This window comes from Vicugna pacos, chromosome 1 (assembly GCF_048564905.1).
Source record: "Vicugna pacos chromosome 1, VicPac4, whole genome shotgun sequence".
In the NCBI taxonomy this organism is placed as follows: Eukaryota; Metazoa; Chordata; class Mammalia; order Artiodactyla; family Camelidae; genus Vicugna; species Vicugna pacos.
The window spans coordinates 53832067-53857176 of NC_132987.1; the positions used below are offsets into that span (position 1 = coordinate 53832067).

General features: G+C 37.4%; 1 protein-coding gene and 1 long non-coding RNA gene across 5 annotated transcripts in view; one reads left to right on the forward strand and one right to left on the reverse strand.

Moving 5' to 3' along the window:
• The window catches only part of EHHADH (enoyl-CoA hydratase and 3-hydroxyacyl CoA dehydrogenase), a 49521-nt gene extending 34039 nt beyond the window's left edge, over positions 1-15482 (reverse strand). The window contains exons 1-5 of one of the 4 annotated variants that reach the window (XM_072962227.1): positions 15406-15482; positions 10392-10627; positions 9212-9338; positions 8501-9032; positions 4043-4146 (exon numbers count right to left, since the gene is read on the reverse strand). In XM_072962227.1, the coding sequence (XP_072818328.1) occupies positions 4043-4146; positions 8501-8820 (424 nt within the window). In that variant the 5' untranslated portion in view covers positions 8821-9032; positions 9212-9338; positions 10392-10627; positions 15406-15482. Of the gene's footprint in view, positions 1-4042; positions 4147-8500; positions 9033-9211; positions 10628-15405 lie in introns of all 4 variants that reach the window. The other 3 variants (XM_072962215.1, XM_006201014.4, XM_072962233.1) reach the window with 3 other exon arrangements.
• A 1139-nt stretch (positions 15483-16621) lies between these two features.
• LOC140696766 (uncharacterized) lies at positions 16622-23897 on the forward strand. Its single transcript, XR_012073253.1, has 3 exons — positions 16622-16705; positions 18514-18640; positions 23723-23897. It is a non-coding gene; the product is annotated as an uncharacterized lncRNA (long non-coding RNA).
• Positions 23898-25110: the final 1213 nt, after the last annotated feature.

Here is a 25110-nt window from a genome sequence, read left to right on the forward strand (position 1 = left end):
AGAACTAAATGAAAGTTTACTATAATACATATTTTTAACAATATTGAGAACATTCTGTAAAATGATTTTGAGGGGAAGGTGAAGGTAATTAGGTTTGTTTGTTTGTTTGTTTGTTTAATGGAGGTACTGGAGATTGAAGCCAGGACCTTGTGCATGATAAGCAGGCACTCTACCACTGAGCTATACCCTCCCCCCTGTAAAATGACTTTTTGTATTCTCCTTTTCCACATAACATTATACATCATGAGTTCTTTCCCTATAGCATCATCTATTCTTTGAAAACATTAAGTCTGTGGTACCAGTTAAAAAGTTAAAGTAATTATTTCATGTTCAACCTTTATTTGTTTATTTATTTTTGCCACCTGCTCTTCATCTAGCATTTATCCAGGGATTAGGCTTTTTTCTCACCAAGCCATCATACTTCACACTCCAGTGTTATTAAAGCTTTATTTTTTAAATCCTTTTTTGGTTCTAGAGAAACAAGATGAACTTCATTCTGAATCTCAGACCTATTACTCCTATAACTTTAGATTAAAATAATTTTTCATGTAATAATAGCATTTAACATGTACTGGATAAATAACTATATACATCAGGCACTGTGTTAAGTAGTTTTGTTTAATTTTCTTAGCACCTAAATTAAACAGTATAACAATGTCCATTTTACAGGTACAGAAGTTTAAGGTTTTGAGATGTTAAGTGACTAGTTCAGATATGTGACTCTGTAACTGGTAGAATAAGGACTTGAAGCTTGGGCAGTTTGACTGTACAGCCCACATTCTGAAAAGTTATACTACATTCTTCTACTTGTGGCATAAGGTTAGTACTATCATCCCAATTTTACAGAAACCAAGGCACAGACAAGAGTATAGTGATTTCACTTTTTAACTGTTTATTTCTGGCATATAGAAATGCAATTACTTTAGAGATACTAATTTTATATACAGCAAAATTGCTAAATTCTATTATTAATTCTAATAATTTACTGATAGATTATTTTGATTTTCTACAATCATACCTTCTGAATAAGGAAGTTGTGTTTCTTTCTTCCCAATCCTTATAACTTTTCTTTTTCTAGCTTTTCTAGCCTGGCCAGGGCCTAGAATACAATGTCAAATCCACATGATGATAGCAGCCAGCCTTGTCTTGTTGCTTTCACATAAGGAAATCTTTCAATTTACCATTTTGTTTGATATTTGCTGGAGGTTTTTAAAAATAGATGTTTTGCCTAGTAAAGACATTTTCTTTCTATACTTTGTTTACCAAGAATTTTTATCTCTAATGAATGTTAAACATTACCAAGTGGTTTTTTTTCCCTGCACCTTTTGAAATAATCACAATTTTTCTCCTTTAATCTTTCACTAGGATGAATCACATTGACATTCTAATGTTTAACTAATCTAGTATGTCTAGGATAAAAGTGATGTATTATGCTTTTTATATACTGCTAGATTCAATTTTATAATAGGTTGTTTCAGATTTTTATACCTACCAAATGAAATTGGTCTGTAATTTTGCTTTTTTGTACTGTCCTTGACAGATGTTGTTATCAAGATTATGCCAGCCTCACAAAATGAGTTGGGAAGTATACTGGGTTGAATGGTGTCCACCCAGAACACATGAACATGATATTATTTGGAAACAGGGTCTTTGCAGACGTTATCAGGTAAAGAAGAGGTCATACTGGGTTGGGGAGGGGTGTCTATATAAGATCAGGGAAATTTGGACACAGGGGAAAAGTCCACAGGAAGACAGAGGCAGAAAGAAAAGTAGTGCAACAAGCAGCCACGGAATGCCAAGTATTGCCAACAGCCACAGAAGATAGAAGAGGTGAGGAGAGAGTCTTCCCTAGGGCCTTTGGGGGAAGAAGGGCCTTGCAGGTATCTTGATTTTGAACTTCTAGACTCTGGAACTCTGGAAGAATAAATTTCTGGGGTTTTGAGCCACCCAGTTTGAGCACCAGTTTCTGTTGTTTTGAGCAGCTGCAGGAAACTAATATAGGAAGTGTTCCCTCTTATTTTTATTCTCTGAAACATTTGTGTAAAACTGGAATAACATTTTCCTTGACCCTTCAGTTAGAGGTTACCAATGAAGTCACCTGGGACTTGAATTTACTTTGTGAGATTCTCGATTACTAATTCAATTTCTTTAATGCTTTTCTGTTTCTTCTTGAGTCAGTTTTATAAGCTGTATTTTTCTATGTGCTCATGCTATCTTTTCCAATGGCTAGAGCATCTGCAGTGATATCCCTTTTGTCTTTATTTATATGTATTGTTTGTATCTTCTCTTTTTTCCTTGATAAGTCTCTCTGAAGCTTTTTCAATTATTAGTCTTTTCAAAGAACCAATTCTTGACATTATTGTTGTCTTGATTCACATTTGTTTCCTATTTCAGTAATTTCTCCTCTATCATTTCCTTCCTTCTGTTTCATTTGGGCTTATTTTACTGTTTGTTTTGTCAGTTCCATGATAAAGATGCTTGCCACAATGTTTCAGTCTTTTTTCTTTTCTGATGTATACCTTTAAGGCTACACATTTTCTGCTAAGCATTGCTTTAGCTGTATGCCTCAACTTTTATATGCTGTTTTTATTATCAATCAGTTCAAAATATTTTCTAAGTTGCATTATGATTTCTGCTTTGACTCAGAGGCTTTCAAGAAGTGATTTATTTTCCAAACATGTGAGCAGCTCTAGTTATATCTTTGTTATTGATTTCTAGCTTGATTGCATTTTTGTCAGAGAACACATTCTAAATGAAACTTATTGAGATAAGCTTCTATGGTCCAGTACCTGATCAATTTTTGTAAATGCTGCAGATTTGAGAATAATATATATTTTCCAATTGTTGGGCACTTTGTTCCATCTAAGCCCATTTAGGTCAAGTCTGATAATCCCTAATGCTTTCCAAGGGAAATTATTTTTTTCTGCCTCTGAACTCTAACTATATTCTCCCCTACCTCTGTTGTGACAAAGAAATATCAATTCTGACTTTTCATAATTCTGATCCCTCTCTCCACACCTCAAAGTCACCATCTTGGGCTCCCAACCTTAAGTTTTCAAACAGTTGAGTAAGCCGTTAAATAGCTGGTTAATGTTTGGTACATTATTTAATCTCTTAGGTTCAGCCTTTTCATCTGTAAATGGAAATTGTAGGATTTACTGAGGATTAAAGTATAAAATGCGTAAAAATATTACTAGTTTCATTAATAAATAAGCTATACAGTACTGGCACATAGCAGGCAAGCCAAACAGTAATTATTATGAGTAATGTCTTTATTTATTGTCATGATTTCAACATCTATATCTTCTCAGATTACCACTGACGTACATTAAATTCCTTTGGCTACAGTAAGAATGCATGGACCTTCATATCCATGTGATCTTTGTCAAAGAGTATATTTATTTGGGAAAAGAAGATAGTGTGCTACAAATACCATTGAATAAATCACCATTTCAGATACTTTTGCCATATTTTGTCACTATGTTTGCATTTTCACAGGATAACCTAATAAGAAGTGTGATGGCCCCTGAGATGGGTAACTATCAGAAGAAAAATGAACTCCATTTCAAGACTCTGTAAAATAAAAAATAACATTTATTGAGCATCTGCATGTAGGCACTGCTCTAGGGATTTTCAGATGTGTTATCTCATTTAATCTTACAAGAACCTGTTAAGATATAAATATTATGGTATGCATTTTATCAGCAGAGAAGTTGAGGTTCAGGAGATTAAAGGGACTTGCCCAAGCTCACATAGGGTGGAGACATATGCAGAGCAGGTAGATACTAGCTGGTATAACAGCCATCAAAAGTCTGCAACTAAATGTCCTCCAAAGGCCCAATCCAATATAAAACAGAGTAAGGTCAGCATCTTCTCTGGGGCTCTCCTGTCTGTCCTGGGTGACTCCTGTCTCTTTTCCACAATGTTTCTCATTCCCACTCAAGTCTCTCATATTCATTACCCACAGGGACAGCTAATGCAGTATTGATCTCAGTTTATGTGGGATTCCAGAGACAGTGGGAGAGGGTTAGATACTGATTACCTGCACAGAAGATGCCATCTGCTCCACAAATTACAATGGCTTTTACTGTATGGTCTGTTTGCGCTTTCTGCAGTCCCTCTTCTATTCCACGGACTACAGCCAAACTAAAAGGAAAAAAAAATTACACAAAGCACTAGTCAGAACCAAATTTCTACCTTCTCAAAGTTTTTTTTCCCTCTCCTAACAATGAAAAATTATACTCATACATGATGGATAAAAATCCTAGATACTATCATTAAGCTTTCACTAATTTGTTTAACAAATAATTTATCTGTCTACTGTAAATTAAGCAGTAAACTGATTAAATACATAAGTTTAGAAAAAACAGTGGTTTCCTGCATTCTTTTGTAACTTTGACCACTTAGAATCAGCACTATCAACTTAAAAAATATTACATACATCTTCTATGTACAGTGAAAGGAGTTTACAGCATCCTAGGAGAACAAAATACACACAGCACAGTATCACACTAAGATGAGTGCTGTAACAAAGGTGCAAAGAAAGTCATATGGAAGTTCTGAGGGGAAAGAAATTGCTTTCAATTTGTCATATTGGCAAAATATAAGAAAACTGGAATAGTCTAGAAGAAACAGTCTAAGAGATGTAGCAGGGGCTGCAAGTTACCCCCAATTATCCCTTCCTCCTGACCTTCTTCAAAATATTAAACATCTAGTTTTATTTCAATACATAGCTGCCCAAAATAAAGACTACATTTCCCAACAGTAAGGTCAGCCCACGGCATTGAGTTCTGGCCAACGGGATAGAAACAGATTTGGTATACGCAACTTTGGGGAAGAGTCCTTAAAGGACCTGGTATGCTTTTCTCTTTTTCTTCCCTCTCTTCTCCTGACAGGAATGCAGATATGATGGCTAGATTGGGAGCAGCCATTATGGATCATGAGGTGGAAGCTCTTTTTTGAGGATGGCAGAGCAAAAGATAGATGGAATTGGGGTCCCTGATGACTATGGAGGAGCCATGCCATTCCAGGACACTGTGAGAGAAATCAACTTTTTCTTGTTTAATCCACTATTTTGAGTTTTCTGTCACTAGCAGCCAAACCTAATCCTAACTAATTTAGGAGGTAAAGGCAAAGTCTGGAAAAGGAAGGGCACGTAATAGATTTTGCCAAGTTTCAGTAGATGAGGGAGTCATCCGCAGGGGAGATAAAGCCAAGATTAAATGGATCTGCCAGAGAAAAAGAGAGCAGAGGGTAGGTCCTCTAGATACATCCTCATTTAAGAGGTGGGAGAGGCTCAGCAGAGTGATTCAGCACCAGGGGAAGCCCGAAGTCACAGAGACAAAGAGAGGAGAATTTGCCAAGAAGCAGAGGATCAACAAGTGCCAAGAGATAGTAAAGGAGGAGAACTAGGAAAGTGGTGAGGAATTGCTTACAGAAAGATGACAGAACCAGAGTCCAATCAGTTTTGCCTTAGAATGCTGAGTATTCTGGGGGAAATATCTGCTCATTAGTATACAGAGTGAAAAAAAATTGTGAAACAAACAACAAACTTCCAGAAGAACCAGATTGTTCAGATTAGCAACCTTGAGTTAAAACCTCAGGGAATAAAAGAGATATTTGCCCTTGTACATGGTAATTCCCTCTCACTTAGTTATTTGTCACTATTTAACCACGATGAGATCAAACAAAACATCTTGCCTTCAACTAGTTAGTTACCTGTTATTTTGTTTCTTCTTTTTTCTTAACAACTATTATAACAGGCATTAATCATATTGTTGAAACTACCCTTAATACCCATAATTTGGGGGGGTAATTAGGTTTATTTATTTATTTATTTATTTATTATTTAATGGAGGTACTGGGGATTGAACCCATGACCTCATGCATGCCAAACATGCACTCTACCACTGAGCTATACTGTCCCCTCAACTAGTTAATTAAAAACGAAATCTGCTAATGGAAAACTGACTCTGAACCACCCATAATAGTGAGAAGTCCAAAAGGCACATATTCCTTCTGGGTAAGGATGGCTGCAAAATTAGCCAAAATGAGCTCAATCTGTGCCACTGAGGAGGCAAGACTGGCTTTTCCCATTTCAACCAATCCCTACTCTTTTATTTCTTATGTTCTTGCTAATTTCACAAAAAATCAAACACAGGAAAAAAATAAAAATGAAAATCACTGCAAGAGATACAGCTTTACTAGATCTTAGCTGAGTGAAAGGGACCACAGCTTCACAGCAATGTCAGGGTCACAGGGGTTAAGAAATTATTTTCCCCCTTTAATATTGTTGGGTTTGGAGAAATGGAGTCTAAAGGGAACATTTCATGAATGGTGACCAACCCTTTAGCTTCTGTGACTATAGGAAATCTTTTTTGTGACAATTTTTTTAAACTGAATATCATCAAATCATGGCTTGTAACCAGCATTTTTTACAAAGAAATAGAAAAGAGAATATATCAAGCATGTAAGGATGTCTTGTTTCACGAAACTTTGTCTTCAGTTATGTATTTGTGTGTGTGTGTCTTAGGTTGCTATGTAAAACATGGATTAGCATATGGATTATAGCAAAAAAAAAAAAAGTGAAAACCATTATACTGGGACATAGACCTAGTAATCAGGTATGTCCTACACTTGTAAAGAGGGCTGGCATTTATCTGAATAGAGGGAAACATGGCTGGCTAAAGGAGAAAGGAAAGACTTAAACTATTTACTGGGTCAAAAAATATTCAAATAAGAATTTCTCAGTTAGCTAGGAAGAAATAATTTCCACATAAAATTAGAAATAGGAAGGGGGGAAAGGGAGGAAGGGAAGAAGAAAACTATACAGCAAAAAAAAAAAAAAAATTGGGAACCTGTTACACTTAATGAATGTGCTGGGACATACACATTTACCTAAATATTAGTTCAGAAGAACGTAGATGGGAAAGGGCAAGAAAGTATTTATTCCCAAGTGAAGAAAATCTTGATACAGCTGAAACGAATCCTGATCAGTGGGGCCTGATGGTAGGGGCTTGAAACAGGCTTTCTAACAGAAATGACAACAGCTAACATCTGTTAAGTGCCAGTTTATAATCTCCAATACATTTAAACCTCACAACAGCTTTATGAGGTAGATATTAACATTTCCCTTGCAAGGGGGAGGGAGATAGGTTAAATAACAGAAACATTTTAAGTACTTACAGGAAAATATCCCTAGTTATAGAAAGACTGTGGAACGATTCCCCAAACTCTTGGTGAGCACAGGTTAAGGCAGAGAATCCCAATATTTAGTAATTCTAATTAGAATACAGACAAGTCCAAAATTGATATGTAATCATATTACTAATGTTTTTCTTCATCAAAACCAAAATAACAAATATTTTGCTTTTTTCTGAGTGGCAAGTAAGTGGATATATCATCCTTGTGTGATTTTATTTCTAAATTTTTTGTACTAGTAAATGCAAAATTTCATATTAAAATAAGAATTATAATATTAATGCTAATGATAAAATCAAATCTGATGAAACTAGGATAAAAATTCAGTTAAAATTAGCAGGTCTTCTCATTTCAATGTCTTTTTACTCCAGCAGCATGTGATAAGGATTCTGACCAAAGGTCTTTTTATGCATTATATATTTTTTGTAAATTATAAAATTTCTGCTAATCCTACTGCCTGTGGATGGGTGACTCTTTCCTAGGCTGATGTATCACTATACTTTTTTCAGAGATATAAAAGAACCAAACCTATATAACTTCATTAATTTTCAAAACAGCAGCATTAATCTCACTTTTTAAAGTTATGCTGTAAGTGCATTGAACACACGTGATGTGGCTTAGAGAGTTTAGCACGGAAGGTCCTCCACAAAAAAATAAAAGAACATAAACGGCACAACAGTTTTTCAGAAGATGCTGTTTAACAGGCTTATTCTGACATGGATCTCCCACTGAAGCCCCAAGACCCTGAGGTTTAGAACAAATCAAGAGTTACCCCTTTGAATTTCTGGGCCAGGACACAATTCTGTGTTGGCATTAATGGGGACCTTTATTACTTTTTAACCATGGGAAGCCACTTTATTGTTGGATTCCTAGAGCTTTTAGTGGCACACTATTAAGAGTGGCCTGGACCCCAGGTTGGGAAGCGAGGGATCAAGGTCCAGCCAGCATTGCACAAAGACCTTTGGAATAGAAACTACGCCAGAGAAGTCATCGTTTCAAGCAAGCAGAAGAGTTCAGCACGAAGTTCGCAGGGACAGCTGGGTTTGGGCCCAGCTCCCCTACTTGGTAGCCATCTGTCTGCCTCGCATTCTCGGTTTCCTTACCAGTGAAACGGAGATGAGGGTTCTCTGTAAAGAGGAACCAAGCTAACCTCCGTAAAAGGCCCTGGTATATGCCATGGTTCAATCCATGCCAGTGTTTCTCCGTTTAAACCAGCAAGGGAGAGTTAAAACCTCCACGGCCTGCAGGCGGCTAAGACCCCACTTGCTGTCCCAGGGCTGGAGGTGACCGAGCCTGTTACCTGATCGCGTTGACCGGCGGGTTTCGTAGGCGGATCAGTGCCAGAGAGTTCTGCAGCCGCGCAAACTCGGCCATGTTTCCTCTGCCTCGTAAGTGCCGCCACCTCCCATCACTGGGTAATATCACATTCCCTGGGCGCCGGGCCAGCCCCGTGAGCGGGGACGCCCGCTGGGCCAATGCGGGCAGGGCACCGCCTCCCACCGCTCGGCCAATCCGGGGCACAGGTGCCCATCTCCACCGCAACCCTCCTCCTTCCCCGAGCCCCAACCCTGCAGACCCTTGCCGTCTCCTCCTCTTTGTTGGTTCCCATCCTGCTCCCATTACAAAGTAGATCAGGGAGGACGATGGGCAGTGGGAGGAAGGTCCAGCAAGTCGAGATCTGCAAACTCCAGACCCAGAGGGGCTGGCTTCCCCGGACAAGTTCTGGGATCATTAAGTTGGTGGAGCATCCCCATCACAGATTTCATCTTCATGATCCTTCTTAACAGGGAGAGATATATCTGGGATCCTGACAATCATGTGATGACACACACCTGGAACACATAAAACACACAGATTATGCATTTCACCTAAATGAGTATGGTGCTAACATCAACCAAATATTTATTGAACTGTCATACAGCAATCGAGTGTAAACCACAACTTTCCTTTATTTTCCTGTTGCCATTCCTAAAGATTGTGATTTCTAATTCTTCAACCGTGAATCAAGTACCTATGCTGTGTTAGGCTGCAGGCAGGCCGAGCCCCTTCCCTCTAAAACTTCTAGCTGGGACAAGGTTTTTCAAGATGCAATTGGCCTCCAATGGTCTCTGCAGTCCATCAGGTGGTCTGAAGGCACTCTGGAAGTTTCAGAGGGAACAAAACAAATGTTGGCAACGATTAAGAATTATTTTCATACATATTCTTTTATCTATTGAAATTAAAACCAGTTTCCTACTTCTAGAAAAGTACCCATGGCCTTGAAGCCCTGGAAACAAGTAGCAGACATAACCTATCCAATCCATCAAGGACAACCTATCCAGGACAGACCCTCACCTTTGACGGACAGCCAATCATGTTCCTCTGGGTGCCAACATTCAACACCAACCAGTTTCTTTCAAGTGGCATCAATCTCTACTGCCTCTCAAACTCACCAATCCCCAAATTCCACCTTTCCCAAAAACTTGATGTAAGATTAACAGTGTGCTCTGCTTGGAGAGACTGTGTATAGCCAACGTAGCTTTCCCTTACTGCAGGAAGCAATACATTCAGTGTTGTCTTCTTGTTTCAGATACTGGTCTCTAGGGGAACTCTGCTGTGGCATCCTAACAAGTTTGAAAGTCTCCACAGAGGCCACGCAGGCAAGGCTTAATGGTTCTGAAATTGCTCCTGGAGCAAGTGGAGAACAGCATGCCTAGAGGCAGTTTCTCATCTTTATATTGGGGTCAGCCACAGGTCATTTCTAATCTATCTCTCCAGTTCCAGAAGAACACGGAACTTTCTACCTTGCACCACCCTCCCCTTAGGCACAGCTGCAAACTTCTGTGTAAATCTGTATGACTGCTTGGCAGTAGTTGGCTCCTCAACAGGGCAGGAACTAGGGCAAGCAAGCAAGGCACCTCATAGGCAAAACTGAAGAGGACACTCACTCCCAGTTTCATGCAGTTGCTGACCCTGCCCTGCTCCTTAACAACAGAGTGATCCCCACAGTTCCTATGTTCTGTCATCCAGCCCCTCCTGTTTGGTGTCTTACTGTGGGAATAGGGATGCAGGGAGCTGATACATGCTGGTTTTTGTTTTGCTGTCTATGTAAATAATAAACTGTCTAAATCTATTTAGACTCCTTACGGGCTAAATCTGTGGAAGTGTGGCAAGCCAATTTAGCAGATGCCACCATGCTGCTGCTTACAGACCCCTTGATCCTTTGACAGTCTCTTGATCATTGTGATGGATTGTTATATTCTTAAGTTGTATTCTCATTTGTCTCAATAAGTGCTACTAAACAGGATGCCATTCCTCTTGACTAATGCACTTCCACATCAGTTGCATGTTACTGCTTTTGCTTGTTAAATATATCATTTGTTGTCATGATGTTGCAATTCACAAATAGACCAGTTGATCAGAAGTATATTCAATATCTTGTATTAACCTATAATGGAAAAGAAGTTGAAAAAATGTGTGTGTGTACATATATATATATGTAACTGAATCACTGTTGTACACCTGAAATTAACCCAATATTGTAAATCAACTATACTTCAATAAAAAGTCCATTAGAGCTTAAAAGAAAAATATAAGAATGCAAATATAAAACTTTTGTGTACTAGAACATGCAAATATGTACTTATACTAAAACCAGAGCTAGCTATCTCACCTTAGATTTCCCGGCATTGGTAGTCTTTTATTTCTGGAACCCAGGGGTTATGTTGTGAAACTCCATTTAACTGTGGCATGAAGCTATCAGAGCTGATTTCTTTGGTAAGCCATCAGGGTTTGTTTGTTTGTTTGGAATAATTGCAAAATATTGCTTTCTAGTTGGAGAGAGAAAATTTCTCACATGTTCTCTTCAGTGTCCCTTCCCCTTTCACTGTGGAATACAAGCAGACAGGAGTCTCCAGGGGGAGGAGAGAGCCACAGCTAAAAGTCTGACTTCCCACATTATTTTGTGAAGGAGAGCTGCCCCACTGACTGGAACCAACATGGACTGTTAAAAAATTTTAACCTACATTGTAAAATGATTATAAATCAATAAAAAATGTTAAAAAAAATTTTAACCTGTCCTAACTAATACAATGAAAAAATGGGCAGAGAGTACAGTGAAGTTGGCTTGGGGAGAAAAGCTGCTCATACAGTGTCTGAAATGAGAGACAGGATAAAAATAATTTCTTCACATACTGATGTTATCAGTAATAATAATTTTTATAATTTCACATGGCTTGCTCAAGTTTTGAGCCTTGGATACACACACACACACACACACATATATATTCTGATAAACTGGCACCATTTAAAAAGAGGCTACAAACACATAATTTGAGATGCCCTAGCTTATTCAGTTTAATATTCTTTCTCATATCTTTAGTCAATATTCTTTTTTCATGCCTCAACAACATTCCTAGCACAAGATTACCCATCTTTCTTTGAATACTCCCAATGATGGGGAACTTAGTACTTGGCAGTTCTGCTTGCTAAAAATTTGCCCTGTTCCTTAGGACATTCCACTCCCTGACTCTACTTTTGTTATAAACTAAGTCTCTCTTTAGAACACTCCTTCCAGTGGGGAGACTATAGCTCAGTGGTAGAGTGCATACCAAGCATGCACAAGTTCCTGGGTTCAATCCTCAGTACCTCTGTTAAAAAATAATAAATAAATAAATAAACCTAATTACCCAACCCCCACTGAAAACAAAAACAAAATTAATAAACACTCTTTCATCAAATATTTAAAGATGCTACCAAGTCAGTCTTAAACCTGCTCCTTTTAGGCTCTTTCTCTAGGATGACCAGTTCTCATATGAGAAGCTATCTCTAGTTAATCACTACGTAAGTTGTTCTGGACACTCATTTGAAGTGTGCAATTCCGTGATTTTTTAGTATATTCACAATATTATCTACCATCACCACTTCCTAATTCCAGAACATTTTAACACCCCCAAAAGCAGTCACTTACCATTCCCCTTTCGCCTCCTCCCCTAGCCAACACAGATCTACTCTAATGGAGACACTAATCTGTCTCTATGAGTTTACATATTCTGGACATTTCACATAAACGGAATCACACAATATGTGGCCTTTTGTGTCTGGTTTCTTTCACCTAGCATAATGTTTTTAAGAGTCACCCATTTGGTAGCATATATCAGGACTTCATTCCTTTTTATGGCTGAATATACAGTTTGTTTATCCATTCATCAGTTGGTGGATATTTGGGTTGCTTCCACTTTTTGGTTATTATAAACAATGCTGCTTTGAACATTTAATGTACATGGTTTTGTGTAAATTATGTTTTTAATTTTCTACACCTAGAAGTAGAATTGCTTGGTCATATGGTAATTCTATCTTTAACTTTTTGAGGAATTGCCAAACTGACACCATTTAGCATACAAAATATACAGCAAAGTTTGAGGTTCCAATTTCTCCAAATCCTTGCCAATACTTGTCCATTTTTTATTATTAGGCTAGTTGTTCTTAAATATGAGTTACATTGTATTTTTCTTTGTCACCAAGTGTGGTCTTCTCCCTTTTTGAGTGAATAAACATTTAGAATCGGCCTGGCTTATGAAAAGTTCTCAGCAAAAAGTCATATTATTAGACGTTGTTAATGTTATGTTCCTTTCAGATGAGTCAAATTGAATAGTGTTTTTCCTCTAGGATTATAGTTCCATCTGTTTTGAATAGCAAACAGGATTCAAACTAATATACCCTGTATTGTTAAGGTCAAAATAAAACAAGTTGGCACAACTCATACTTCCATTAATATAGTCATCACAAGTTCTAGCAACTATTATTTATTTCCAGGTTTTCCCATCAAACTGCCTAGATTTTAAACCTGGAGATTGTGCTGATGTGATGATAGCATTGAGAAGCCCCAAGGGAGGGGCAAGGGCCAGAAGACCAGGCACGTGTTTTTATTTTTGAGTAGACATGAAGATGGTAAAAGATGTTGACTGGTAAGTTTTAAATCAATACCTTATGAAACATTAGAATAATTCATTAAGAAAATGGTTTGTGATCATCAAAGATACATTGTGTTCACTGAGAAGATACGCCAAATTAATTTCATTTCAGTTTTTGAGAGGATTAATACATTGGAAGGTCTGAGAAATGTTGTACTGGGATTCCTAGAGATACCACAGTTAGATGATGGAATCCTTGTGGATATGATTTGGGTTATTTGAGTACAATGTTCTCTGAATAAGTATTAGACCAATTATATTTTTATTCAGCAATTACGGGTGCTAGACACTGTTAATGCAATGAGCTAAAATACATGCTATGTGCCCTCATGTTGCCTGCTTCAAACTATTATGGGATAGCAGATCTTAACTGAGGGAGTAGAGGGAGAAGAAAGTATTTTGAAAATGCACACATTTGGCATTCCCTCTGGGAGGTTCTGATTCTGGGTGGACTCAGCAATTTTAAAAAACTTCCCAAAGAATTTTAATGCACACCTTTGGTTAAGAAACGCAAGAGGGAAGCTTGGGTAGTTTACTGCAGGGTTTTTGATTTGATTCTGCCTTGAACTATATTATTTTTCAAGCTGAGCAACTAATAATGTCAGAAAAATTTCATATACACACAGTATATAACTGCTTACATTACAATAGAATTAAATGAGAGAAACTGTGGAGGACCTTTTCTGCTGCTCTGTACTTTATTCACAGATCGGTACAGCTGAATTCTAGATGAGTTTGTCACTGAGACCTAAAATATAAAGCTGGCTTTGTAAGAGTCATTGGCGCTGTTCACAAATATTCTATTTTTCTCCCCTCCTTACTGATGGTAGGATTGCACTTCCCTGCCCACTGAAGAAAGTGAGGTCATCTGACATTGCTGTGGCCAACAAAATGAGAGAAGTGGTGGAAACATGTTAACACCTGCTTTACCAGATTCTTTTTTCCTCTGGCTTGGTTACTGGCAATGTTCAAGATAGTGGTTGCTCAATCAGCCTGGGTTCCTGAGTGGCTATCATGAACAGAGCCTCACTGTAGACCCAGAGTAATATTTTAGTATTAGAAATTAATCTAAGTTACTTTCAGACATTTAGGTTTGGGGTTGTTTATTTACTGTGGTATTACACTATCTATTCTAACTAACACAGAATTCTAGGGTGAGTCTGTCACAGCATGACATTTAATGGTGAGCAATGTAAAGCCCTATACTACAGTTAAAGATAAAAATTATAGAGACTAGAGTGCCCAGTCCAGAAACTAATGTATATTTTTCTCTTTTCTAGCCTGAGAATCATCCTGGAATTACTGAATGTGTGTCCATCCTGTCTGAGAGTATGCACAGTGTACAGATGTGAAGATAAACTGCTAGTCATTGTGCCACCTCCAGGAAGGTCAGCCATAAGCAGAAACAGATGTCACTGAAGGCAGGACAAAGAGGGAAAGAAATATGGGTCCTGGATGATATCACCGAGTTGAGGGAGCAACCAACCCTGATGCCTGTCGTAACAGTTCTTTTACAGAAGTCAATACATCCCTCATTGATTAAGTTAGTTTCTGTTGTGTTTTGTGGAAGATGCAAAGATGCTGCCCAGATTCCCCTTCAAGAAAGGGCTTGCTGGACAGCTCCTGGAGTGTGGTCAGCAGGCAGCCCTCAGCTGTCAGTCTCTTCATGGTCTGTCTCAGCTGCAGAGAGCCATGTTGCATGAGATTACAGCCTTTCTGGGTGGACTGCATGCATTAGAAAGCGCTGGCCACTTCAGTCTGACACAAGATACTCTGATGGGTGATACTCATTCTAGAGGAACTTCCAGGTAGGCTGAAGAGTCTTTAGACCTGAAAAGCAGTTCAAATTCTTTCTCTGGCCAGTCCTGCTTTCTTCCATTCCTAATAAAAATCTTTCTCCCAATCTCCATATCAGTGTCTACTTCCAGAAAACTCTGTCTATGGCAAGTCTTCTGTAACATGAAGCAAAAGCATTCTGATATTCAGTGGGATGGTTTGAACTTGGTCTTGTCTACAGGAAGGGAAATGTACTCATAATCTATCTAATTTTTAACTTTGTATTGTAGAAATTTTCAAGCAAACACCAAAAAATAGAAGGACTATTATGAATCCCCATGTACCCAACTTCAATAATATCAATATATGTTCAATTGTTGTCATCTGAACCCTCACGTATTGTTCTAAAATAAGTCTCAGACATTATATTATTTCATCCACAATGTGCTGATGTGTGTTTTGAGATGCAGAGCAATACCTTTTTCTCCATTTTCCTCCGAATCCAACTCCTATCTACTTTCTCATCTCTTTTTCCTCTTCCCACTGCTACCGCCTTAAAAAAAAGGAAGAATTTTAATAAGAGAAAGGGGCAATAGGAGTAGGGGATAGAAGGGTCCAAAAGTAATCCTGGAATCCATTCATTCTTTCATTCATTCAACAAACGTTTTAGACTTATCATCTCTCAGTCTAAGGATACTCAATTTTTACCAGTAGAGATGGTTGTTCAGATAGGTGGTATAATAATGTCTTTGGTCAGACAAACTAACAAGAAATGGAGAAAGGGAGGGAGGGAGACAGGAGGAAGCAGGAGGGGGGAGTGAGGGGAGGGGAGGGAAAGCAAAGCAAAGCAAAGCAAAGCAAAGAAGCCATCTAGTGGTCACAGCAGGAAATAATCATATTTGTTTGTTTTTCCTACTAGACAGAAAAAGACAAGGCTTACTCCAGGTAGGACGTTCAAGAGGAAACAGGCTGAGAGGTGAAGTGATATGCTTAAGGTCACATGGCTAGTTAATAGCAGAGCTAGGCATGGAACCCAAACAAGCTGACTCTCAGTTCAGAGAAAGTACCAGGCATCATTAATTAATCCCTTAATTAAACACCAAGGATAGCAGGGAAGCTGGTTCCAATTCCCTTTAACACTTATATGTTACAACATAAAAGGGAACCAGAGAGGGCTTGTAATAGCTAGAACTCTTTGAACGCTTTCACTGTGCCAGCGCTTCCCACGTATTATCCCAAGTAATAAAACACCAACCTTATGTTCCAGGTACTAGTATTAACCTATTTCACGCTTGAGGAAACGGCACAGAAAGGCTAAGAAACTTGCCTAGGAAATACCGTTACAATGAGAGGCAGCATCACTTGAGCAAAACTGAGAAATCCTTGTGATTCTCCGAAGGGCCTGAGGAGTCCGGGAAACCGTGATGAGCTCAACATACAGAAGGAGCAAAGTGAGTGTAGAAGAGGCTGCAGAAGCTAGCAAAGAAGCTTGAAAACCAAAAAATGCACTTCTTCAGGCTGGGCTACACAGCAGGCGAAAAAAAACCCGCGTAAACAAGACCCGGAGAGCGCCGGATCCCGGGGGTACCGAGAAACAGGTCGGAAGTGACGTCAACTAGCGGCGGTGGGCGCTTAGCGGGACCGCGGGGCTCGGAGGCATTCAGGCGGGACGCGACGCCCGGAAGTTACGCCCCGGAGGCGGTACCTGGTTGTGGAGGGCGTCGCGATGGGCGGGGCGGGGCTTCCGTGGCCATCCTGGAACCGTGGATCCCAGGCAGGTAACCTGCGGGCCGAACCTTGACCGGGACAAGGGTGGAAGTTGGGGTTGGGGGCTCCGTTTGCTCGAAGCCTCAAGCTCGGGTAGAGAAACGTAGGTCTCCCATGAGGCGGTGGCTGAAGAAAAGGCTCCTTGACGTGGGACTCCCTGAGGAGACAGGGATACGAGGAACTTTGGGAACGGGGTCGTGAGGGCCGAGGTCGTTGAGGAATATGGACAGGCTCTCTTTTTGGAGTCGGTTGACTGAGGGTAACAGGCTTATGAGTATTGGCGCTCAGGGCTGAGGAGTTTGGAACCTGGGCATTGAGATGAGCTGACCTAGAGTTCATTTCCCACCTACCCCGTCCCCCGTCCTTTTCTGCTAGAAGGGGACAGGAACTTAGTCTTCCCATCTCAATCCAGGATAGGGCCTTGCCACTGTTAAGCATTCTTTAGATGCTGTCGAATGAATTAATTAATGAACTCACGAACCCAGTTCTGGCTCAGCAGGGGGAACTTTTGAACTTCAGTATCCCTTTCTCTAAATATAGAAAAGATGCCAGCTTAGTTTGCTGACCTGTGGTTTTGAGGATGCCAGTGCAGTAGAGATTCAGGACATTGTTGTTAATTGTTTTCTGGTTATTAAAATTTAGAAATGTGTCTTAGTATTTTTCTCTGGGGTAGGTAGAGAGGATAAGGCAATCAATTTGGCTTCTTTAAGGTTCCTTTACTTTTCTGAGAATAACTTCCAGGTACACGATACCGGGCGGAAGTTGGCCATCAAACGATAAACGGCAGTTGTATCACTGAGCTTCTAATTAGTATTCTAAGTACTTTCTTTTCAGCAATGTGAACTTCCTTTCCTTTTTCTGAATGTTTTCATTCTTAAATTGGGATACCTTTTACATTTGCGATGTAAAAGAGAATTATTTCATAACAAAGATGAAAATAGTAATTTATAAAAATCCAGCAGAGATTTCACCTGTTGTGTGCACATAAGTTCAACTCCTTCCAAACAGTTGAGGGAAGCTTCCAAAAGAATGAATCCCTGAAGGTTAAATTGTTTCCTTTGTAAAGTGTTTGCTTAGATGTCTTGAATGTGACAAAGAGTGGGCACAGACGTAAAGAACAAGTAGTGCAACCAAATTATTTTTGGTTGTCAAGTGGAAAAAAGTGCAAGTACACATCAGGCCATGTAGTGTGATCTGGGCATGAATCACTGTCTAGATGCAGTGATTGCTCTAGATGTAGGGAGGTGATTGTGTGTATGGATTTCATGCTGTCTCATGAGATAGGAGCTCCTAAGTGGTTTCTAGAATCTTATCATTAGAATGGATATAATGGAGTAGGAAAACTTGATTTATGGCTTTTTTTGTTTTTTTTTTTTTTTACAAAGGAGAAACTAGTAAGCATTTTAAGATTTAAAAATATAAGATATTCTTTAAAAATGGGTTGGAAAAAAATAAAAGTAGACATGTAAATACCTTATTGAAGTCATCTAATTTTTAAATTTTGCTTGCCTTTAACACTTGTTTTCCCAATTTCTGGGAATTGTTGGTATCCCAACCATCCCCACCTTTTTGTGCTCTTACCTTTAGGATACATATAAATTTGGTACAAAGTAACATTTTGAGATCCTCTAGATTTATGTTAGTATTAATGTCTTAAAGTCTTAATTTTGCTACCTCAGTCTGCTGTTCAATGTCATGTCCACTAATTTTTCACATCTAAATGCCTATATTCATAATAATTATTATAACTGTTACTCATAATAAATTGATATCTACACGGTAACTTAGATATGTGCATTGACATTCTTGAGGTTTTCAGTTTTGCAGAACACTGATATCTGTGGACTCTAATATGGACTTCATTTAAGGAAATCCACGGACCATTAATGGACAAAAACATGAATCAATTTGTATTTTGGCATTCAAATCCTAGCACTTTGGGAAAGGTAAGTTGTTGATTGTGTTTTATGTTAGGTGAGAAATAGAACAGCCCTGGGTTGGTCTGGGAAATTGTAGGACTATGTTTTCATCTGGACTTTCCAAAGAGAGAGATTTGTTCTACATATATGAGGCAATTGTTTTCTCTGTAAAAATGATCAGAAATTAAAAAGATTGACAAAATACATTATTCCTAGAAGATTACTGCTCTGTTTTCTTTTTTGGGGGGAGATCTCCTTTTAACACTTTAGAACCTGGTAGTATATTTCAACCCTATAAGAATGGGGCCTCAAATAGTTATTTAAATTTCACATCAAAGTTTGTTTCTGTAACAGTATATGTCCCAAATCTTCTGGCCAATTTTATTTTTATGCTTTACTTTAAAGCAAGAAAAGAGGCCAAAAAATGTCTTTTAAAAACGTCCTGCTTTATTTATGCTATTTTCTTTTCTCTTCTTTGTTCTTTAAAAAAATCTCTTAGATGATTCATTCTCCAGGCCTCTTATCTTTCTGTCCCATGGGATAAAGTTTCTCTTTTTTTCTAATTTACCTTTCCTAGCTTAGGAGTTTTTTAATTTTTAAAACCTTAACTTCTAATTTTGTGATGGTGCTTGGCACATTTTAATCACTAAGTGTTAAACTTGTAGTTTTTCTGGTCTCCTCTGTAGATACAGTGGGCTTCTTTAGAATTTATTCAGTTCTAAAACCAGACAGTACTTCTAGAAATTCATCTTTCAGATATATTTGTACTTGTACACAGAAGATATTCATCACCATATTATTTGAAATGAAAAACAAAAGAAGCTAAAAACAACCTAAGCATCCCTTAACAAAGTCTTGGTTAAATAAATTCCTTCATACAATGTAGTACTTTTTAACTCTTAGAATGAAGTTAGGTGGAAATATGGAAGAATCTCTAAGATACATTGTTAATGGAGAAAAACAGTATAGAGCTGTATGTATGGTATGTTTTCATTTATATTTATAGAAGCATACATTTCTGTATATACATGCAAAATTTCTTCAAATCTGTATGAGGAACTAGCGACAGAAAGGGTACCCCTAAGGAATGAGACAAGAAGTCTAGAGCAGGAAAAAGACTCATGATTTTTCTGTATTCTCTTTCTGGTGGATTGAATTTTTTACTGTGAACATGTTTTTATTTTTATAATACTAAGAAACAAAGGCTTTAGGCTAATTCAGTAATTATGGGAGCACACAACTATTCCTTAGGACTTTTGTCCTTATGATTATTTGCCCTGTTTAAAAGGAATGGGGTTACACAAGTGAGTTAAGCTTACTTCAGAGCTGCATGGAAGGTTTGCTGATATTTTAATCAGTTTTTAACCTTGACATTAGGTTATTATTCATAATAAGGATTTGTGCATAAACAAAGTACTTAGTGCTGTTGAATTCAATGCTCGTGTACAATTTATAGCATGTGGCTGACCTCCCCAGGTGATATGAGTGCTATTACCTTTGTTTGAAACCTAGGTTAGTATTGCATTGGCATGGTTCCTCTGAGCCTCTCAGTAATACTGAATGGGATGGGCTTTGTTTGATTTTAATTATTATTTGGGGACTCTACTCTTTAAACAAATTTTACCGCTATTATTTCACATTGCTCGTGATGTTTGGAACTAGCTTAAGGCATTTCGAAGAATGGCTTGTTCTCTCTGTTAGTAAAACCAGGAAATCAGAAAGATCATTTAGATATGTGTGGATAATCTCATTCTGTATTGAGAATATTACTTTGAATTGGCTGATTATCTGCTTTGGAACTCAGCAAACATTTCCAGTGACTTCTCTAGCCATCTTTGTCTCTCCACACTTTCATTGGGGGAAATTTGAAATAATAATAGTGGGTCAGAAAAATGAGTTATACAAGAAATTTAAAGATATAGTAATCTTTATTTTATTAGTAGAAGGATTTTATTGGAAACTTGCTTGAGAATAGGCTGTGTAAGATGTATACCTATATGATGCCACTATCATATAAAATACATGATTGTGTATCTTGTTAAAAATCAAAATGAAGGCCACTAATCTAAGGGCTGAGTCATGATTAATCGAATAGAACAGGTTATGGGATGTCAGGTGTTTTATACCATATATATATATATATATATATGTATGTATATATATATATTCCCCCCCACCGAAAACCACAAGTTCCACATGGAAAGCTATCTGGATAGCACAAGAGAAAAAAAAAGTCAGAATTTTAAGTCCAGAGAGCTGACTGTATTATGAGCTAATTCATATTTGTGAGAGCAGTTTAAAGAATTTTGGAAGTTTTGAGATCATTTACAGGGCCCAAGTGATATGAAGGTAAACAAAACCCAGAGAATGAGAAGGATGAAATCTAGTAACATGTGAGATTATGGTTAAAGGTATCTTTTAAGGTTCTGTTTTGTGGTATTGTTTTGCGTGGGGGGAAAAAGGGAGAACTGAAAAGTGTATTGCTGTTCAGTTTGAATTGAGCTAGGTCCATAAGCCTTTCCTAGCATTTCCATTGTGTATGACCAAAGTGGATTAACTAGACCCATTACCTACAAGACAGTTTTTGTGTATTAATTATTAGATATACCTTGAAGAATAAGAGAATTGTTTTTAAATCAGTTTTTGATTCTATAAAAGGGCAACTGTGATGACCTAGGTGGAGGGCACTGGGGCTAGTTTGTTCAAAAAATAGAAGACTTTGGAAGAATTGGATAAACTCCATGGGAAGTACACTTGTTCTCTGTTATTTGAGGCTAAAATTAGTTCTAAATGAGAGAAGGTACAGATAGAACTAGTCAACAGTGGAGCAGATTATGTTGAGAGGCAGTGAACTCCAAGTCATTAGGGTTGCTTAAGCAGAGTTTGAACATTGAAGAATATCGTAGCGGGGTTTTTGCATTGTATGGGAGATTGTACCAGATTATTGTTAAGGTATCTTTCAAATCCAAAAAAAATTTTTATAGTGCAATAAAGTGATTTATTACAATATGAGTATATATTCTGTTATCCCTGTATTTAAATACTTAGAGCTGATTTATCTGCCATTTATCTGCCAACTTCAACTTGCCCATAACCAGGTAATTTAAAATTACCTGAGCTCCCAAATTATGACACATATCTATATACTTTTCTCAGGTCCTTACTCAGTTCATTTATTTTTAGGCACAGTTCTAACAGGTTTAATTAACTGGTATCTGACTCCACAATATATTAGAAGCAATAAATTCTGAGTGGCCCAAGTGCTTTTGTTCGAGGCAGGCATGTTGACAAGAATGGACAAGAAGAAAGAAAGCCGGAAAACTAACTTTAAAATTGTAGCAACCCAGGCTCTTTTGATTAAATGAAAACAGCTCTGGGTTAATGCATATTCAAAATGATAACCTTTACTGAACTTAAATAATTTATGTTTAGTATTTTCTGTTTAAGAATACCTGAATTTTAGAAAGGTCTCTTCAGTGTGTTTAACAACAAAAGACAGATATTTTGCCACTTGGAGAGGCTGCATTGTGTGGTGCGAAGACCAAGGACTCTAGAGCAGTAAAGACAGATTTGAATCTGGGCTCCAATGTCTACTAGCTGTTATGTTAAGTTTGTTATTCATTCTAAGCCTCAATTGCTTCATCCATACAATAGGAATTTACAGAAGAGTAAAGATAACACATGTAAAAAGTTTGCATACATTAGATGCTAAGTAAATAACAGCTATTATTATTTCAGTGTTACCATAAAGCTTACTCTACCTTGAATTTTGTCTCTTCAAAGAGAGTAAGAACAAACTTATTTAATAATTTTTTGTAAATTAATATATATTAATGCTAAAAATGGTGATGACGTGCTTTTAAAACCTTTTTAAAAAATTGTATAATTAATCCATGTCTTTACAAAAACTAGGATATAGAAAAAATATATATATATATCTCCCCTCAAAAGAGTATAAAGTCACCTGTCATCCTCTACCACTGGTAATATTTTAGTGGTGTGCTTTTTTTTTAAACTGCTTTGACATTCCTATGGCATGTCACTTCTGAGTAGTGACTTCTGAAACTGATTCTATGTTACCGCTGTTGGGAAACTTAAATTAGTCACTATACTTTCTAATCAGAATATGCAGTGAAAGATTGTGACATGTTACACTGCTGATATAAAGAAAACCCTAGACCTGGAAAATTTTGTTACACTGGACCTAGTTTCGTAGAGTAATGGGTGTCAATTGGTGCTCTGGAACTGGAGGGCTTGAGTTTGAATCCTAACTCCACTATTTACTAGCTAGGTAAACTACCTGAATTTCTTAACTTCTTTGTGCCTCAATTTCTTCACATGTAAATTGGGGATAATAGTAGTATATAATTCATGGGATTGCTTTGAGGATTAAATGAATTAATCTACCTAAAATGCTTAGAGCAGTGCCTGGCACGAAGTACAGAACTTAATAAAACTTAATTATTAATTTTTAAAAGCTTAATTTTTTCTTGGAGCAGATAAAATAGGAACACTTACAAGAAATAATTTAGAATGAGCACAAAAGTAGTCAGATTTACTATGTTTTTCATTTGAACCTGCTGGTTGTCTGAATTTTTCCATTCTAAGGCTTTAATTTTTCTCCATTGTTGAAGTGTTTTCAAACCGTAATATTTCTAGTTCAGCTTCTTTCTTTACCCTACAAAATCAACTTCATTTTATATTGTCTCACCCAACAAATATTTTGGCCATGCTTTCAAAGATTGAAAGCCCTTTAAGACAATCATATATCATGGATGGCAATGAAAGAGATTCAGGAAATTATAAAATCAGTTTATCTGACCACAGCCTAAGGTGGTTCTGTAAGAACTTTAAATTCAGTCGCAATTTGAAATGAAGAATATTAATCAAAGAGATAAACCAATGAACATATTTAGCCATTCTGTATATCTTTTAAAAATCTCTTTTGTTCCTTTTCTTTTCCTTTATTTCATTTTGTTTTCCTTTTTTGTTCTTTCAGCATAGTATCTAACAATTGATTAATTACTGATAAAAGAGTTATTGTTTTTCAAAACCCTTTAAAAATTTATTAGACTTGCTAGTAGATTTTTTGTGTGTTTTGTTTTAAAGCATCAAGTACAAGTTTTTGAAGACCCTGGGGCCTACCATCATTACACATTCAAGATTTGAGTTTGAATAACTTCATCAAGACTTAGATCCACTTCAGAAGCCTCAAGTCTCATCCTCCATTGAACCCTCTCACAAAAATAAAAGCCTAAAGGGACTAAAATCCATTAATACCTTCCATTTTATATCCTCTCCTCTGATTTCTCTTCAATTTCCTTTGCGTTTAGGGTCTTTCATATTGCTTATGTTCCTTTAGACTAGAGCCAAGGAATCAGTGCTTTCCAAAAGAATATATGTCCTGTGGCCATAAGGTTCCATTGGTAGAGAAGCATAAACTTGGCGTGATAAGTTTAGAATCAGGTCTTTTGTTGTATGCTATAAAAACTTGAGTCAACAATTAGAAAATGAGGATGAAATGGTAAAAATATTTGAGGTTGGATTTGCTCTCAGAGGCTACATAGTTTGGAGAAAAGAGCCCTCAATCTAAAAGTTTATGGTTCTTATTCTCCCAGCCTATTACTAGATATTTGATAACTGCGTAAGTCTTGTAACCTGTCTGAACCTTAACTTCATCATCTGTAAAGTAAACCTGATAACATTTTCCCCACCTACCTCACAGGGTTGTTGTGAGGCTCAAGTGAAATAATATGCATAAAAAAAGGACTTTTACATAAAATGTGCAGTACAACCATAGGGTTCTGTTACATAGTTGCAAGCCATTCCCTCAGCTCTTAAGCCTGGGAAGGTAGATGGTTTAAGTGCACTGAAAGCATGTACCTGTCCAGGTTGGATACATGATAAGAAGGATATGTTAATTATTTTTCTTTGAGTATACAGAATACTAGTATAATTCTAATAAGGAGAAGACTATAAATTTCCCTAAAATTATAAGTTAGCATTGGTGATGCTCTAGAGCAGTTGTGTATTATAACACATACCTGGTTTGCAGAATTTGTTTACTAAGTTGTGACCAGCATTTAATTAATTTATTTATTTTAATAGAGGTACTGTGGATTGAACCCAGGACCTAGCGCATGCTAAGCACAGGCTCTACCACTGAGCTGTACTCACCTACTCCCTCCTTCCCGTGACCAGCATTTTTTTTTATAATGAAGGAACAGAGAACAGAAAATTTCACAATGCATCCTACATAATAAGAGTAAATATTGTTTTAGTTATATATGTGTGTGTAAATGTGTGTGTTTGTATTTGTATTCTTGGTCTTTAAAAATATATATATATATATAAAAATCACATTTCTCTCTGTGAGTTGCAATTGCTGATATAGGAGTAGCGTTTTAGTACTAATGCCTTTTTGTGCATTTGGACTCCTAGGAGACTCAGTATTTCCTTTCACTTTATACTACTACTTGTGACAAAGGAATTAACAG